Below are 19,192 nucleotides of genomic sequence, written 5' to 3'. Positions count from 1 at the left end.
CCACAAGTGTTACACTTATTATTGGAATGCAGGGTCAACAAACCTCATATGAAATTATACCTAATATTTTTAGTAAAAAAGCAGAAACTACTGTATGTATTATGACTAATAGTTAAGATCAGAGGATGTTATAGTCACAGGCCTACTGTCTGTAAATATTTAGTCAGGAAACCATTTCAATGTTTTTTTTTAAATTCTATAAAAAAAATAAAAACAATAACCATTATTCAATGAAGGTAGTGATCCGATCCTTGATCGGATCACCATCGATGTTATTTTTATTTTAATAATTAGGTTGAACGAACCCCAAATTTCTTTCAGCAAGAAACTTTGAAAATGGGTCATATTTGAGCCCAGGAAAACGGGAGGGTTTAGTGAGAACCACAAATTACCAATACTGTTCGAGTCCAGCCACAAATCCTCTATTGTACTGAAGTGTGGGAGAAGACTTGGCCTGTCTGCACGTTGACCTTTTTCCCCTCTTCTTTTTGTCCGAGCGTCCTCTGTCTGGATTGGACGTTGTTTTGAGGGTCATTTTCCTGTTGGGAGGTGAATCCTCTCGGTTGGTTTTCTTGCACAGATTTAAGGATTTGCCTCTACTTTATTGAACTCTTTACTTTCTTCTTCTCAAGCCTTAAATATAACATAAACACATCCTATATTTGTTTAGGTTGCAAAATTCAACCATTTTTCTTTTACAATAAACTCTAGTGCAGTGATCTTCAGCAAATTGTTAAAACTAATCCAACATATTATTAGCAGATATAAGTCCCCACTGCTTACTGGCCTATAGGTAAGGTAGTCACTAAGGTAGCCATCCACAGATACAGGTAATCCTAAGGATTCATTGTTCCACATGTTTAACATTAAACCATGATTTATAAAAAATCATGCCAACAATTATTAGGCTATTTTAACAGCTTATGCAAAACAGTATGCATAGGGGTGACCTCTAGCTCATCCAGTTAGCGCGCGCGCCCCATGTAGGCTGAGGCCTTTGCAGTGGCCTTGGTTTGAATCTGACCTGCAGCACTTTGCTGTGTGTCATCCCCCCCATCTCTCTCCCACCTTTCCTGTCTATCCACTGTCACTCTGAATTAAAGGGAATAAAAGCCCCCAAAAATAATCTTTAAAAAAAACAGTATGTATAAAGGCTCTAGGCCACCCTACATGTTCTTGTAGACCCAGTTTAATATGCAACTTCATTTAATACAATATACGTAGTAGGGGGTCCTTGCTCCGTCTCTCTTTCAGTTAAGGGGTCCTTGTCTTAAAAACCGCTGAAGACCCCTGGTCGGGTGTAACATTTGCTGCACTAAAGAGGGTCCAACTGCAGATCTCAGGTCTAAGTACCCCAAGTCTGTGTGCCTATGGATCCCTTAGCATGATGCCCCTTATTTTCTTTACTGGACTTTTTGTCCTAAGAGCCTTATTTAACTAGATTTGATAATCCTTTTCTTCTTAGGACTTTAAATAGTGGTAATGGTATGGTGTTTATCAGGCAGCAGCACAGGACCAATCCCAAAAACTAAAGCTAAACATTTCTTATAGTGTGTTTGGTGTTAGGGAGAAAAACACTGGACCTTATCTAACATCAACTCACTGGTTGTAGGACAAGCTAGCATTAATGCTAGTCCGAACTATGAAAACATGTTTCACTGATTATAATATATATCCTCTTGTGTTGTCAGTTTTTGGTTTAAGTGAAGTGTTCCTGTGTGTAAACTCTTATCTTTAAAAACAAATACATAAAACACAATGTTTGCATTATTTTCCATTTTTAAACTCCTTTACGCATAGGATGAGAAAGTAATATTTGTTTCACCCCTCACAAATGTTAAAACGTTAAATAAATCATGTGAACACTTTCTTACAGGTGGGAATTTATTATCGGTCATATGTTAACCGCTTCATCCTGAGCAAAGTCAGTGTAAAAGTAAAGCTATTTGCTTTTATTCTTTCTGGATGATCCTGATAAAGACCACAAGCTGAAACGACAGAAAAGTTGTTCTTTATGCTACAAGTGTTGCTGAGTTGGACCTTTTCAGACTTGTTTCCGTCTCCATGCACGTTGGAAGTGGTCAAGTTGTGCTGGAAATCACAACTCTGCTTCTACAACACTTTTTGTGGCAGCAAAGGAGGTGTTGCACCTCACGTTTACAGTCTTTACTCTCTTCCTATTGGCTCACAGACGAGGGCTGCACAGTATATCGGGGTTTTTTTCATCGCAATATCAATTGCTGCAATACACACATCGCGAAAGGCTGATAGATATTGCAAAAGACGCAAAAAGACTGCACTTTAAAATGTTTTTCAGTAGTGCCTTTCATATTCAATTCAATGTTCAATAAAAGTGAGGGGAAATTATTTCCTTTCATTTGTTTTAAATTAAACAAGCATTCGCTGTAGGCTATTTTGGCGTAATACTAAAAGCAGCAGAACGGAGTACATTTTAATATCTGTTTATCGCAAGTAATATTCTTATCGGCAATATTCAACGTTATGGCATATTTTCCTCATATCGTGCATCCCTATCACAGACGCGAGGTCTACAGTCGGATCCTTCGCCTAATGTTGGCATTAACATGTCATAACCAGTTGTGATAGTAGAACAACGGTAGAAAACTAATAGCATGTAGTAAAGAATCCTAGTTCAGTGATTTGGTTTTGACAACTTGGGCTTTATTTTCATAGTTTGGCCGCTGCCTTATCATTTATAATATTATCCTTCAGCTTAATAAGTATGATATGGGATTGCAGGGAGCGGCTCTGCTCAACACAGATTTACAATAGAGTCTACAGAACACAAGCAATAAGACAGCCTATTATTTAAACCAGGATTTGGAATTAAAAAATAAAGCTGAAATGTTTATACTTGTCCTCTTACATTGTAAAAAAGGTGTAAAGGTGTAAGTAAAAAGGTTTTTGCACTCTATTGTTAACAACACATGTTTAGGTTTTTGTACACTTTTGTAGAATGAATGCGTGGCTGCTGTGGGGTCTCTGGGGGTTCCTAGTAGGTCTACTGATTGGATCAACTTCATTGAGATAAAAATTATAATAGTGTTGGCTGAAACGTGGCAGATTACATTTGTTGTATTTGTCTTGACCTACAGAGCTCAAACATGTCTTCATCAATGTGCAAAAGGGGTTCAAAGGAAAACCAACCATAACACCAAAGATGTATAAACAAATTTGATCACGATTAGGCAAAGCAAGGCAGCTTTATTTATAGAGCACATTTCAGCAACAGGGCAATTCAAAGTGCTTTACATAAAACATGAAAGAGCAGTTAGAAAACAATTTAAACAATTTAAAAACATTAAAAGACAAGAATAAAATGTACAGTGCAGTTTAACAATTTAAAGAACTAAGAATAAAATTGATAGTGCAGTATAAGAATAAAAGTTACAGTGCAGTATAAGAAATTAAAGTTAAAACAGTTAAACATATAAAATCAGATAAAATAGGTTAGGGAAAGCATTGCAGAGAAACAGCTTGCTTCCTGTTTAGTAATGTATCCAATCCATCTGCATGCAACAGCCACAGTGTGTTGATACACATTCTGAACCAGAATGGACCTTTTTCACAGCAGATGTCGTAGCAGCATAAACACAGGTGTAATTAATTACATGAATTCACCCATTTAGGTGTACCAGTTCCAAAACACTGCTATTATGCATGCTGGCTAACTGGAACACAAATGGAACAGGACCATTATTATTATTATTATTATTATTATTATTATTATTATATGTCATTCATTACACCTGTTTTTCCTGCTATATGTTCTACATATCTGGAACAAACTCCCAGGAAACTGCAGGTCCGCCGCAACTCTGTTCTTTTAAAGGTCCAGTGTGTAACGTGTTTAGTTGTTCATTATCTAAATCTGGGTTGCCCGTTCACCAACTTGTCCTTTTTTATAAATATTTCCCTCCACCATCATTTCCAAGTATTCCTTTTGGCTTGAAATTTTACATTTGCATTTGCATGAACTGGGGTAGACACTCCATATTCATGCTCCATCTTGAAATACGTTAGCCGGTGAGGGACATACAGGACATACTGCTCCGCCTTTCACGTTTTCACTGTCACATGATAAACTCACAGGTGCTGCTAATGCTGCTAATGGGTATCGTAGCTTCCCGGCCCCGGTGGCAAGTTTGAAGAAGGAAACATGGAGGACCACACGTATTCAAAATCCAAATGTCAGGAACAGGAGTCTTCTTCTTCTTCGTCCAGAAAAAGAAAAAGGAGATTGAAAAGAGCAAGAGAGCGGCTTTTTCTTTCTTTCTTTTTGATGTTGCCTTTCTTTAAATAATTAATTTCTTATACTGCAAGAAAATGTTATTCACGTATGTTATCTATTTATATCTTTTAATCGTTTAACTGCTCTTTAATGTTTTATGTAAAGCACTTTGAATTGCCCTGTTGCTGAAATGTGCTGTACGAATAAAGCTGCCTGGCCTTGCCCATGATGTCTGCCATGAAATAGGTCTACTGACATCTCCTAATTTCACAAGGATTAGACAGACCTTGAAGAAAAATTGAAAACGTATTCAACTTTAGAACGGTGATTTTAGTAAAACTGATCCAATTGTATTCTTTGAACTTATTTTGACCCATGGAAAATGTTGTTGATATACTGTATGAAAAGGTCAATTACAAGCCACCACGTTGAACCAGTGTCGGTGCCCCAGAGGTCGTTGTGCTGAAGAAGAAATCAACAAAACGACCAGACTACAAACTACATGTTCCATGATTATTCCCATCTTTTTTTATTGTCCCACATACATTCAACATCACAGTAAAGGAATCATTAGCCGTGTTTTGACCGCAGGAACGTAAAAGACCCCAGAACCTTGTGTCGAAATGCGGCTAGAGTCAAACTGGTACATAGACCAAAGGAGCTGTTTAGCTGCAAAAATATAACCTAAAGTAATGTAACATACAGATTAGAATGATATAAGATTTTTAAAGATACATGTAAAAGGTAGTAAAGGAATTGTAAGTGTGTTTGCTTTATAACATTTTTAAGTTCTCTAACATAGCTATCATTTTAAAATATTTTTTATAGACTTTATCTTTTGGACTGGGTTTGAAGACTTTGGTCAGTCTTAAATATGATGCATTATATAGGCCATACCACTCTGGATCAAGTTAAAGTAGGTGAAATGACCGTATAATACATCCCAGAATATGTAGAAGTAGCTCAACATCATCTTTGTGTCCCTTAACTGACCAGAGCTGTGTAGGAACCATCTTATCTGGAATAAGTTAAACACAAAATACAATTAGACTAGACTATATAATGTAGTGTGTGCACTTTGGAAATAGAAATTAGGGTTTACAATAGAAATGGCACTCTTAATAAGTATACATTCCATTGTGGGGCTCAGCACTGACCTGCCTTATTTGTGTAGAACAAATAAGGCAGGTCAGTGTTGAGCCCCAGATTTTGGCACTAAAGGACAATTCCAGTGCAAAACAAACCTAGGGGTTATTACCTGATGTGTACCTACTCTGTCTCTCTCTGGGACATGTTTTCATGCTAATCGAATGAGTTTGGAGCTTTGACGAGGCTACCGCGGACGGCTGGTTAGCTTACAATGCTAGTGATATCGGGCATAGGGACACTCAAATTAAGTCGTTATCTAATACCACTAAAAAGGCTCGAAATATCACCACACGTTAACGTTAGCATATTTAGGGTCCCTAAATGTGAACTGAAGCATTGACAACATTGTAAGTGTACAAATAGTTTATAAAGACAGTGGCGTTCATGTTTACTTGCGGGAGCCATCTTGGAAACCAGTCATGACTAGTCAAACGCCGTGGAACGTGGAATCTCCACAGACAGTATGGGAATTTGCACGGCGCTCGTTTTTCGACTCGTCAAAGCTCCAAACTCATTCGATTAGCATGAAAACATGTCCCAGAGAGAGACAGAGTAGGTACACATCAGTTAATAACCCCTAGGTTCGTTTTGCGCTGGAATTGCCCTTTAAGACACGTCACGATGTGAAAGTCCTCTGTAACAGGGTGAAAAAATGTGTAAAAGGCTTTCCAAGCCTCACAGAAGATAGAGATCCTAATGAAACCTCGCCATTTCCAGAACATTTGGCTAAAGACATTCATGTGTGTACAAGGCAACATAATGGTCCAAAGAAAATATACCATATTAGGAATGCAAATTCCTTGTGTCAACTCTTTTCTCAGTACTGACGAGATTATTGTCAATTTGTGGAAGGCAGTTCATTGGTCCCTATTCTCTGTAGGGTGTCAGAGTTGAAGTCCCTGTTTCTATAAGCCTCTGCCCTGCTGTAGCATCCCTGAGCAAGGCAACCAGTCCCTTTGAGTCCTAGGTAATGATGACCGACAGGGGAAAAAACTATGTTTCCCCTTGTGGATGGAAGGATATGAATATTTTATCACTGTCATATATGGCAGAATAGTACCTCTGATCAGAGGTTTCATTCAGAAAGAAACTGCAGGGCCTGGGTAGGGTTCCCCACCACACCAGAAGTCCTCTGGCTGAGGGATTTCTAGCAGCCATGCCACGTCTTCTTTCTCCTTCTCCTCTCCCTGCTTCTCCTCGTTGCTCTTTTCATCCGTTTCCCCCTCTGCCACAGTCTGCAGGACTTTGTAATAGTGACAGTCCCGCCCGTCATCTGGATTGTACGGAGGTGCCAGGATATCCAGGAAAGCAGCCGGCCCCTCCACTGTGTCGATCTGGTGGAGGTTATCCCGCAGAGGAGTAAGAAGGCATGGTCCGCTGTTCTCCGAGTACTCGACGACGGAGCGGAGCACGGAGCGCCACTGGGAAGCCATCTGGGACGGAGCCAACGCAGGCTCGAAATCAGGTGGGACGGTGCTGACTGTCAGGGTATCCTCCAGCTTGTCAAAACAGCGGACGCTCACCTTCCCATAGAGAACCTGAACAAGAGACGGGATAGAGTCAGAAGAAAATCCTACTGATAACACCAGTACTAAAATAGGCCTCACGATACGATATCATCACCATCCTTATGTCATGATATTATTGCGATTTGAAACATTTTCCAATATTCTGAAATATAATGCTATTTATTACCTTTTCCCAATTTCAAATGATGTCCTTAAAAGGAAACTTTGTCAATATCTGTTTTATCTAAAAAGATACATGTCTCTGTTTGTTCATCTTACTTCAATTGTATTGCTGCAAAATGGGATTGACAAGCAGACAAACTGACCAACACATATCTAATAACAGATTGATACTTGGCGACTGTGTATTGATACAGTATTGCCACAGAAAATATTGCGATACTATGCTGTATCGATTTTTTTTTTCCCCCACCCCTCATAGATGACCAAGGCTTACAAGGCACTGACTTGTTCATGTGGCTATTAGAAAACACTGCTACATAAAGTGAGGTCTTGCTGTCAACACTAGAAATAAAAATCTGCTCCTCTCACTGTACCTAGATTACCTTTTGATTCTCATATTGACGACAGTAGATGATGGTATTGTCTTTAGTATGGATAACATGATTGAAGGTTTCCCTTGATTTTAAAATATCACTCCTTTCTTGAAATAACCAGGATTTCACACCAAGGATTAAGTTTAATTTAAAAAAATAGAATTCTTATAATTAATCACAAAATGACATTTATTTTTTTCATTTCTGGTGTCATTCTCTCGTTTTATGAGAGAAGTTTATAAAATGATGTTAAGATTTCGAGACAACGGTGACTGAGAAACATTAGAAATTGTGGATTGGTTACTTCTGGTTGCTACTTGATCGATTTAATAAATTAAGTTATTTGCACAAATCAATTGAGTTCATCATATCGGTCATGGCCAATTTAATGTCGGTCCCTATTGACCCCCATTGTGTGTAGACCCTGTCAAATCCTGTGCAACCTGTGTTCCTAAAATGGAATATATTATTTGCAATAATTTGATAAATCAAGACTTATTCAGGAATATGCACAATATGAGCATAATAACTCAAATAATACATCTTAAAGGGTTGATTTTGACCCAGTTTACTTGATTTTGGTCAGTGATACAAATTCCCCAGCAAATGTGCAGTTAATCAAATTACCAAACCTATTGGCATGCAGTAAAGCTGGGGGGTTGAAGCCCCTCCCCCAGGGTCTGGAGGCCCCACCACAGTTGCCTGGTTGGTAATCCAGGCTTGATATTGTTGCATCACCAGTGGATGGCCTGCTCTATGTTCTGGGTGTCATCTGTGTGTGTGTACACAGGGGCCCAGGATGTCATTGGGCCCTTGGCTGTGCCAAGAGTGCATGTGTGTATGTAAAGTGGTGGTTATAGTGACAGTGCCATGGTGGCCCCAACCCTAACATATTCCATACTCTCTGGGGTAGAAAAATAACTACAAACTACATTTACTATAAACTCTTAACTTATAGTTGCCTCCCCTCTGTTTTGGCAAAGGTAAACTCAAAGAGCATGAACAACGTATGGAGTTTTACAATTCGTTTTGGCCATAATAATGGATGAATTAAAATAAATAAAGTATGAACTTTATTATGCTATAAATCAGTTTTAAGTCACGTCTCAATGTGTGTGCTAAGAGTAGTCGTATATATGCATTCCCCTAGCTAGCTGTCGACTACAGCTAGCACAAAGTAACATTTGAGAGCCAGAACACAGAGTGGGTCACACAGAGTCTACAAAAGGCCATAACACAACAGACATGAGCTGTAACGTTCAAAGACCTTCAGCATCCCGTTCATGCCCGGGTGGTCGTGTAGCGGTATGGAGGCGCCGGTCCTCAGCAGGAACACCCCCATGCTGAACACCTCCGTCTCGCAGATGTGCATGTAGGTGACCGGGGGGTTGTGGAGCCCCGCTGCCCCGGAGCTCCGTTTGGTTTTCCGGGGAGCAATTTTCAGGTCAGCAGCCCTGACCGCGGTCATTAAGGAGATTAGTTCATTATGTTGGTCCGCAACGAGTTTATTCTCCCCGTTGGCCGAAGATTGTAGGCATTTAAAGGTGACGTAGGCTTGCTTTGCTATTTTCTGGATAAGAGGAGTTTTGTTGTCCCGCGGCATTCTGGCTGCGGAAAATAATTAACCGTTATCGGTGTGTCGGGCAATGTTCCGACCGACGCAAGTAAAATCGGTGTTAAAACGCCTTGCAAATCCTCCAATGTCGCCAACGTTGCTCCGGAGCTGTACGGTCAACGTTCAAAAAAGACAAAATAGTGACTTTAATAAAAACAAACCACGATTCATTGTGGTAATGTCTAATTTTACGCCGAGATAAGAGCCTCCCTCCCTCCACTCATTTCCCACCCGACTCGCCTCCTCGTCCGTGGTAACTGAGCGTGCGCAAGAAACTCAAAGCAGCATGGGATATGGAGTTTAATAATGTAAAAGTAAATTATTTTGTGTTCAAACATCAACAGTGATCACTGTACAGCTACATTGTATCAACATAAATGCGTGTGCGATTGTGTGGGATTAGGGCCTATACTAACAGACTCAAAAAAATAAAAAAACTAAGCCTGCATTTTAGCGAGACTACATTTCCCAGATGTACTGGGGATGGAACGGAGCTGCAAAGGGAAAACGGACAGGCCATTGAACTCTCCGCAACCTTTCCCGTCTAACACACATCACATCCTCTATTAGCCTACTGCTTCTTACTGCACCATTTTCACTCTCCAATTCCTCAGAATTGTAAACCGAGATTCTTCTTTAGAATTAGGATTTAAGATATTTTTGGTTCTGCAAGAGATTAATGCACTTGTAGGGGCCCCTAGCACATAGGCCTACTGTAGCTGTTGTAAACCTGCAAAATATAAGGTAGGCTACAGAATATAATTGAATATATTAAATGAATTAAACTCCTAAGTAAAATACAAGAACAATCCGTAGATAAATAAATAACACCACCATAAAAAGCCATTTTGAAAACATGAAAACATTTTGTGTATGTTTGTGGACTGGGGCCAAAACAATAGCATTTGCAGAATGCAAACATTATGAATTGAAATGTTGTGCACAGCAGTAGTTAGAGTTCAAGTTACATTATTGTATACAGTAATAGAATAGAGCATCCTTTGCTCTACAAAGTGCATTCAATCTTACAATTTATCACTGACAACAGTTGTTTTGGTCGCCTTCTGATACGAGTGCCAGAAAACACTCATAGTGGTCATTGTGGGAGGAAGGACAATCAACGTATTTCATCAGTGAGGTATGAGGAAATACTCAGTGCATTGCTATGACCATGAGAATGTTGTTCTAAGCCTCACTGACTTTTTAATAAAGATAAGGTAACTTCGCAGGATCCAATTGCCATTCATGGAAAAGCCAAAAAGCTGTTAAGCTAGTGTTCTCTGCCTATCACTGCCCTCTGGAGCAGAAGGAAGTGACTATGGTTAACCATAGAAATAGAATGAGACTAGAAATAACTTTGAACTGTTTGCCATGGTCATTTGACTATAGTTCCAGAGAAAATGGTGATTTTTGATAGTCGTTATGTTACATTATGATATATCACTAGTTTGACTTACTGGCAACAGTATTGCTGACCATCCTGCTATGTTGATTAGAATGGCAATATCAGTTCTACTCTCTTTCTATTTCTATGTGATTAAACCAACAACAAATCACAGGGTGAGTCACCCGCATCACAAACACTCTTAAACATGGGGCTGAGTCACCAGGATCACAAATACTGTCTGAGCAAATGTACTGAACTGACTGCACGCGTGCCCATGTCCATGTTTGTGTGTTCACACCCAGTGCAAATGAACAGTTGGCACAGTTGTAGGTGGGTTTAGGTTTGAGTACCTCTTTACGTGTGTGTGTGTGTGTGTGTGTGTGTGTGTGTGTGTGTGTGTGTGTGTGTGTGTGTGTGTGTGTGTGTGTGTGTGTGTGTGTGTGTTATGATGAATTCTGCATGACAAGTGAGATAAACACAAAGCAAGCAATATCCTCTTGAGAAATAATCAGGCCAGTTCATTAAAGGTACACACACACACACACGCACACGCACACGCACACGCACACGCACACACACACACACACACACACTCTTCTGTGTGGTTGACACATGCACACAGAGTCATTGCATCTAGAAGATGAGGCTGTGTTGCTTAGAGACTCGTTGTCATTAGATAAGGGATGTGGTAAACTAATTTAATTCCATTTGAAATCCCAGACAGGTAGTCTATGAACTAACTCATTTGTTCAATTATTTATTCTGTTTTCAACAGATTGGAGTTTTAACCTAAAACATTTCTTAGAGGCACTAGCGTGGACACAGCAATCAGCTCCTTGGCTGAGCTAAACCTCAGTCGGTGGAGCTGGAAAAAACTGTTTAGTAGTAATAGGCAACACCACAAATTTAGTTTTTTATCCAATTCCCACCAAGGTGAATAGTGTCAATACTGATACATTTCATTATCCATCCATCCATCCATCTTCGTCCGCTTATCCGGTGTCGGGTCGCGGGGGGAGCAGTTCCAGCAGGGGACCCCAAACTTCCCTTTCCCGAGCAACATTAACCAGCTCCGACTGGGGGATCCCGAGGCGTTCCTAGGCCAGGTTGGAGATATAATCCCTCCACCTAGTCCTGGGTCTTCCCCGAGGCCTCCTCCCAGCTGGACGTGCCTGGAACACCTCCCTAGGGAGGCGCCCAGGGGGCATCCTTACCAGATGCCCGAACCACCTCAACTGGCTCCTTTCGACGCATTTCATTATCATTACATTTAATTTGGGCTACACAAAACACACCGATAAATATGAGTAAGTGTAAATGTTAAACACTGGGCACTTCATGCGCAAAATGTTATTTTATAGTTCCATACTTGGGTCACACAGTGACACCTAGGCCATATTCTTGCTAAGGTACAGTGACCAGATGACTGATGACTGATGATTGTGTGTGTTTGTTGAGTTACAAGCAGTAAAAGAGTAGTGAAAGAAGTATTCTGATCCTTTACTTTAGTAAAAAATACAAAAAGTACAAAAATGTACTTAAAGTATTCAAATTAAAAGTACTCAATGCAGAAAAATGTGTTTAATTGGCTAATCATTTCAGGCCTATATATTGTTGGGTAATTTAATTTCTAATAAAACATATTTTATAATAAACTACATGTGTTTTGTGTCCAAAAATCTTAATTTGTAACTAGTAACTAAAGCTGTAACAGATGAATGTAGTGGAGTAAAAAGTACAATATTTCTCTCTGAAATGTAGCGGAGTAGAAAAAGAAAATGTCATGAAAAGACAATACTCAAGTAAAGTACAAGTACCTCAAATTTTTACTTAAGTACAGTACTTGAATAATTGTACCTAGTTACCTTCCACCATTCCACTAAATGTAAACAAAAGCATATGGCATTGCATCTACATTTCATCTGGACATGTCACACTTGAAATGACAAGTATAAATGTGACCTACATAGCAGCAAGCTAACTTTAGATTGACACAATGTTTTATAAATTAAAAAGAAAATACTTTTTTAAAATTGTAAAAAGTATGTAAGTGTTATAATAGCAGGAGGCAGAGCAAAGTGATCATCACACCGTTGTCTAGGGGTCAGTAGATTAGTAGTCTAAATCCTCGATGTTCCACTTCAAGGATTGCCCCGTTGCCGACCGAAAATCTGCCGGATTTCACACAGGATATCCGTTATATTCCGGTGGATTTGTGAGGACTATGGTTAACTGCGCCTCAGATCTCTGCAGGGTAAATCCAGACAGCTAGCTAGACTATCTGTCCAATCTGAGTTTTCTGTTGCACAACTAAAACTACTTTTGAACGTACACATGTTCCACTAAAACAGGTTCCTTCCCGAGGCTATTTTGCAGCAGCACCGTGGCTTTTCCCGGTGCTTAGCACCACCCAAGACGATTGTGATTGGTTTAAAGAAATGCCAATAAACCAGAGCAGGTTTTTCTCCCATCCCAGAATGCTGTGTGGACTAGCTAGACCCTCCTCCGCAGCGCCGCGGTTGAGGAAGGTCTGGCAATGCGAGACTAGTAGATTAGTGACCTACTCTACACCAGCCCAATGGTGCTGAAGAAGGCCAGTGGACAAAGACATCATCAATGAACCCTACAACAGATTGTAGATTAAATCATTCCTTTTTTTGGCGACTAACATGCAAGTCATAGTTTGTCTGATTAAACGCCAATGTTTCCCTAAGCTATGCAGTAGTTTAAACTTTGCTGGAGCTATCTGCTGAAAGGGCATCGCACCATCCAGAGTTTAAGTTGCATGAAACAATATTGTTTGAAATTATGCATTCACTGAGGACAAGTTTGCAAAGACCCCTGTTTGTCTGAGATGGTATTTGCATTTGCTGCAGCTCCTCGGACATAAAGCCAACATTATTCCCTGGCTGTTTAAAATGTGCATGACTGACATAGCAGAGAAGTCAAGCGAGCTTCACCATGCTGTCCTCAGAGCTGCAGCCAAGGAACTCTGAATGGAACAAGTGATTCTCTAGCTGTCCACAATTTGCATAGCAATATACAAACACACACACACCTACAGACACACACGCACGTTTGATGCACATTTGGCGGACACACATATAATGTTTATAGGTAAATAGACACGCACACAGTTGGAAGCACAGGTGTACAGTAAATGCACAATCATTCAAGTATGCACAAATATACAAGTGTGACTGTACAAGCACACACACACACACACACATACACATTCCTCTGTCCTCTGGAATCAGCATATTGAGACAATGAGACAATGATAACAGCTGCTTATGGATCACTTAGTGTGACCAGTCAACGTGTCCTTTGTGTTCAGTCAATACGCTGCCTGTTCTCTGTCATCAGAGTTGTCATTATTTTGCAATGTGTTCCACGGTTGAGAACATGAGAAGTCCTTTATTTGTTGCCCCCTGTGGCCTCATTGAATCAGGCCATCATTGAGAATGAAGCCAACTCTGTTGTCCGTCAAAGAACGCTAACAACCCGGGCCAAAGATGAAAATTCATTAGCTTGCCGGAAAAAATGTCTGCATAACTTGAGTGAAAGCAGCAGTAGACGATGCAATGCCAATGTTTGTTCTTTCCATCAAAAAGCTGCTTTCTTCAGACAGAGGTTTCTGGGGATTTTGTAGGTCCGTCAGTAGACTGTGAGCCTACACAACCAATCTCATCAAAATCATGAAAAGCAAAATGCAAATGTTTGTTCTGTAGGCATTCTATAGAAAGGTGCTCTTGGTGGGCTCTTGATGCACAAACATTTTGCGCCCGTCATAATATGTAATTTACTGCATATTTCATGTTAATTAGCATTTATTCATAAGAAAGGCCCCTTAAAGCTCCCACATACTTTCTCGTCTGTGTGTAAAGTGTAAAACTTTGGTAATGCTTGTGTTCTCCCGCCATTGTGATAAATGTTTTCTCCATTGCTCTTGGTTTAACTGGGAAAACCAAGTTTCAAATTTCACCATACAATGTGAATTTATCTAAGATTATTCTTAAATAAGGAAATCTATTCAGTGATTGGTCTATGCCTGTGTCGTCATCTAATATCCTGTTTGTGGCACAGCAAAGTGTCGTGAATCATCTCTAAGACTGACAAGATATAGTCCTACACTCCACTTAAATTACGACCGAGATGCTTGATAACTAACTTTTAAGTGCAGCTTTGAGCAAAGAATTTTTTTTACTCTTAAGTCTATTCTTAGTAGTGTTCTTTCTCAGAGGCTTGATAACTACGGGCCGTGGTGATTGGACTCAGTTGCACACCTGGATCCTATCTCCTCATTACCTGTAGCATAAAGACTCAATGCTTCCAGAGACTCGATGCTAGATTATTGTTATCAGTCATGGTATAGTGCCTATAATTTCTAGTGTACTATAGTCTCTAGTTTTTGCTACTTCTCTTTGCTCGTCTCCAGACTAACACCTATTTTTTGCTCTGTTTTCTTTTAAGATCGCCCCGTCCGTCTGTGTCCGTTTTTCTACCTGGATCGTCTAACTCGTCACTGGATACCTGGACATCACCATCTTCCCCATGCCTGAGGGGGCTGGACAGGCACCCCAAGGGATTCCGGCGCCTTTGCTCAAGGGCACCTTGGCAGTGCCTTGGACGTGAACTGGCACCTCTCCAGCTACCAGTCCACACTTGGTATGTAATAACCATAAACATAATCCAAAATGCTAATAACTACTCAAGGGAAAATATTTATGTCATGTGGGGGACTTTTTTTTGGTGTTGGGAGAGTAACTTTGAGAGAAATTGATGTTGTAGTTCTGCTCTGTTTGAATTGGTCTCACATCACATCCAGATGAAGTGATCCAACCACGCTGTGTTACTGCACCGAGTTGGCTGGACTTTTACTATCTCATCTCTCTCTCTCTCTCTCTCTCTCTCTTTTGTAACAGACACGCACACTCACTGTGTCTATCATGGTTGGGCTGCAGACCCTGACCACCCCTGAGATCGCTGGATTAGGAATGATGACCAACAATGCCACACACACACACACACACACACACACACACACACACACACACACACACACACACATGTAAACGCATTGACAAACTAATATCTGTGGTATGCTGTCTTGTTTTCCATTTACATTCTTTTTGTTTTCAATTACTTAATTCAATTAATAAGTAATGTCTGTCATACTTGTAAATTATCACTTGTTTAATTTTGATGAATTCATGTGCTAGTTTGAATGCATATACAGTATATATTATAGGCACTCAAAGTATATTATTATATATGTATTATTTCAATATTTTGAAATAAATGATCATACGAATAAATAGTGACAAACATAAGTGAATCAATCAACTGTTGAATAGTTATGGAATAAATTATGGAAACTTTGAAAAGTGGTATTCACGTTAGTTTTTACCTTCAATTCACTGTAGATGTCCACATAAAGCAATTCACCTGGATCATTTTCTCTAAATGTAAAATTTGATAGGACACATAAAGATGCAGTCTTACCTCAAGGGTTAGCTGCGAACATGGAGACTCAAAGTCTCAAACGGTAAACTTTCAGTGACTAGTTATGTGTTCTTTGTTATTTGGTCTATATAATGATTTTTTTGTTGGCTCCTCTGATACACACTCCTGAAGGAAACACTGGTTTGTGACAAACTATCTCAATGTCCAAAACTGATGATAAAATCAACTGCATCTCTATCAGTCAGGGCTCAGAGGAGCATGAGTAAAGTGTAAAACAATGGGGCGGAACCAGCCCATTTGTCACTGCTGTTGCTACTTTGATAGAAACTATTACCTTTGTGTAAACGGTCTGACTCCAGTATGTCTCATGGTGGTGTGTGCTGTTTGCCTGCAGTGTTGGCGTTGAACTGAGCCTTATCTACAGTAGAGCTCTTTTCAGACATGCCCTTAGCTCCATAGATGTACTGGCAGTTTCACATGTTGGCCCCATGTTTGACTAAATCTTCCAGAATCCAGAATGTTCTGAAGAATTCTGTTCTTTTTTACTTAATAAATGTTACAGAAAAACACACACACACACACACACACAAACATTTAATTAAAGTGTACACTTACACTCCTATAACATTGTTGGACTCATAATGGAGCAACTCCAAACTCGACAAATACTGACGCTTGGTCAGGATCCCTTGGTGTCACTTTTTTAACACTCTGGGTACCACTTTGGCATCTTTTTTCAACGTGCTTTGTCAGGACCCTTGTTGCACTCTTTCACACTCTGGGTCGGAACCCCTTGGCGTAATTTTTTAGCGTGCAATGCAAATATACTTAGTTAGGGTTAGGACAAGATCGTGGGTAAAGTAAAAAAATGTACGTTTAAGTTACACGCGGGACAAGAACTGGACACAAACCCCGATCTCCTGGGTGAAAGTCCTGTTTTGTTGGACCCATCCACCATCCCAACCAACCTCCTTAATTTCAGTCTTTCATACTACTCACTACCGGTGTTGTAGTCAAGATCACCTTAAAGGAACACGCCAACTTATTGGGACTTTAGCTTATTCACCGTATCCCCCAGAGTTAGATAAGTCCATACATACCCTTCTCATCTCTGTGCGTGTCCTAACTCTGTCTGACGCACCCCCAGATCTTAGCCCAGATCCTGGAGGTAACTGGCTCCATCTAGCCTACTGCTCCCAATAAAAACAGCATTTTCCTATTTACATGTTGTGATTTGTATAGTTACAACGTGTACAAATAACAAGGTCACATGAGACACAGCCATCTTCTAACCGTATACAAACTAGGAACTATATTCTCAGAAGGCCAAGCACTGCTACTTGGGCGGAGGCTAGTGGTGGGTGCGTCAGACAGAGTTAGGACACACACGGAGATGAGAAGGGTATGTATGGACTTATTTAACTCTGGGGGATACGGTGAATAAGACAAAGTCCCAATAAGTCGGCATGTTCCTTTAACCGAGACCAAGTCATCACCAACACCAGAGTGTATCAAGACCGAGACAAGACCAAGACTTTGAGGGGTTGAGACCGAGTCAAGACCAAGACTTGACCAGTGCCAGACAATCTTGTCCTTGTCCTGTCTCCCACATTCACTTTGTTGAGAGTGTGTGTTAAGTGGGTGAGGAGAGGGGGTTAACTAACAAATTCAAAGTCAAGTTATTGCTTGCATTGACTTCACGCAGCTCATTCTGCAGACTAACACTTTAAACCACTTGTTTTTACATGTGCAGTAGAACTCCCAACACCTGCACACGCTAATGTGTAAAAGAGCAGCTTTTTCTCACAGCTTAACAGACTAGGCTGTTATTCTGCCAGCATTTCCAGATTTACCTCCTCTTGAGACTGTTTTGTGAAAGCTAAATTTCTAAGAGAGAAAAATGCTGGCAAAGCGTGGATGGAAAGCAAAATGTAGCCAGCTGATGTACTCTGACTCTCAGCGGTGAATGGGGGAGGGCTGATTAGAGCTACTGTAGTGACAGCAGAGCAGCCCATTGCTATGCTAATGTGCTGCCCGTCACATTGAGCAGCCAGAGGCTGGAACCACTACATCTGTCCTTTCCTGCTGGATTACATACAAAGCACCAGCTAGCAAATACTGTACAAGTCAAATAACACATCTGGAGTACTTAATAGATAGTGGCTACAAAAAGTGGCCATCCCTGACCCTTGACCTCTCGCGTATTTTTGAGCAGAACATAATTGGTTGCTTGGAGTATATGGGATATTTGTTTGAAAATCTTGATCAGATTGCAGTGGAAACATTTATTTTTCATTTGTCTACGGTAGAGTAAGCACATAGTCGGTGTGTAATATTGAAACTAAAAGGTCATCGAACTCCTGCTTCAGGTTGGTTTACACATTGGTGAACCACCAACAGTGAACACAACAGCTGTGCAGTTTTTGGCCAATCTGTATCCTCTGTGCGCCATGCACCGTTAATGACTCCCAGGTCTACTACAGAGTTTAAACACAGTCTGTTTAAGTTGCAGCATCACTGGTGCACGTGTTAAATATAAACCAGTGTGATGCTGCTGCAGCAGCTGATGAACACTGGTCTATGAGTTTAGTTGTCTTTTGAAAACTGGGTCTGCAGTTCATTTGTCAGTAAACTGTGTTGGTGGTTATCATTGTGTTAATCAAAATGCATTACGGGTGTTATGTGTTTTACAAAACATGTCATCGCTGGTTAAAAGGTTAATACGGGAAGTACAGAATACCCCAAAAAACACGCTCTTACAGACGGTGTCAATGTGAGTGCATTTAGATACACATTGATGCTAACACAAGCACAGCCTCACTCTCCATCAGCAACATTTACCATTGACCATTAGCATTTTATTTTTTGAGGGTTCCACACCTTGTGTCTGGCCCCAGACGTCTCATGATGAGTTACCTGAAACTCATGTTGCCAGCTGAGAATAATCCTTTAACCCCATACTGATATGTTTGGGTATTTATTCTTGCGCAGTTGGATATCGAGAAGATATCTCATTTTGGAAGATAATCTTAAAATGAACCTCAAGTTGAGCAAAAGTCTGGGGGGCCCAGTGTAGGGATGATGATTGTGGAACTTGAGGAGGGGGTTGGAGTGTGTGTGTCTTAGGGGCAGGAAGGACCCACCTCCTCCCACCTCCTCTCCCCAGCCTCCCCCCCGGCCAGGCCCTTTGTTCCCTGATGATGTATGAGACAGCATCTCCCTTGGAGTACCACAGGAACACGACAGCGGAGCAACAAC

The 19,192-nt window shown here is 40.5% G+C and overlaps 1 protein-coding gene and 1 long non-coding RNA gene across 2 annotated transcripts; one reads left to right on the top strand and one right to left on the bottom strand.

Moving 5' to 3' along the window:
* Positions 1-5,753: 5,753 nt before the first annotated feature.
* On the bottom strand, positions 5,754-9,326 carry adoa (2-aminoethanethiol (cysteamine) dioxygenase a). Its single transcript, XM_028568110.1, has 2 exons — positions 8,734-9,326; positions 5,754-6,939 (listed from the first exon to the last, which is right to left on the bottom strand). Exons 1-2 carry the CDS (start codon positions 9,067-9,069, stop codon positions 6,481-6,483), a joined length of 795 nt encoding a protein of 264 aa, XP_028423911.1. The 5' UTR covers positions 9,070-9,326; the 3' UTR covers positions 5,754-6,480.
* A 5,476-nt stretch (positions 9,327-14,802) lies between these two features.
* Positions 14,803-15,711, top strand: LOC114547621 (uncharacterized). Its single transcript, XR_003691240.1, has 3 exons — positions 14,803-14,837; positions 14,942-15,136; positions 15,394-15,711. It is a non-coding gene; the product is annotated as an uncharacterized LOC114547621 (long non-coding RNA).
* The last annotated feature ends 3,481 nt before the right edge of the window (positions 15,712-19,192 follow it).

The sequence above is a fragment of the Perca flavescens genome, chromosome 21, assembly GCF_004354835.1.
Source record: "Perca flavescens isolate YP-PL-M2 chromosome 21, PFLA_1.0, whole genome shotgun sequence".
NCBI lineage: Eukaryota > Metazoa > Chordata > Actinopteri > Perciformes > Percidae > Perca > Perca flavescens.
The sequence above is the reverse complement of the archived record's forward strand: the minus strand, read 5'-3'. Positions and strand labels throughout refer to the sequence as shown.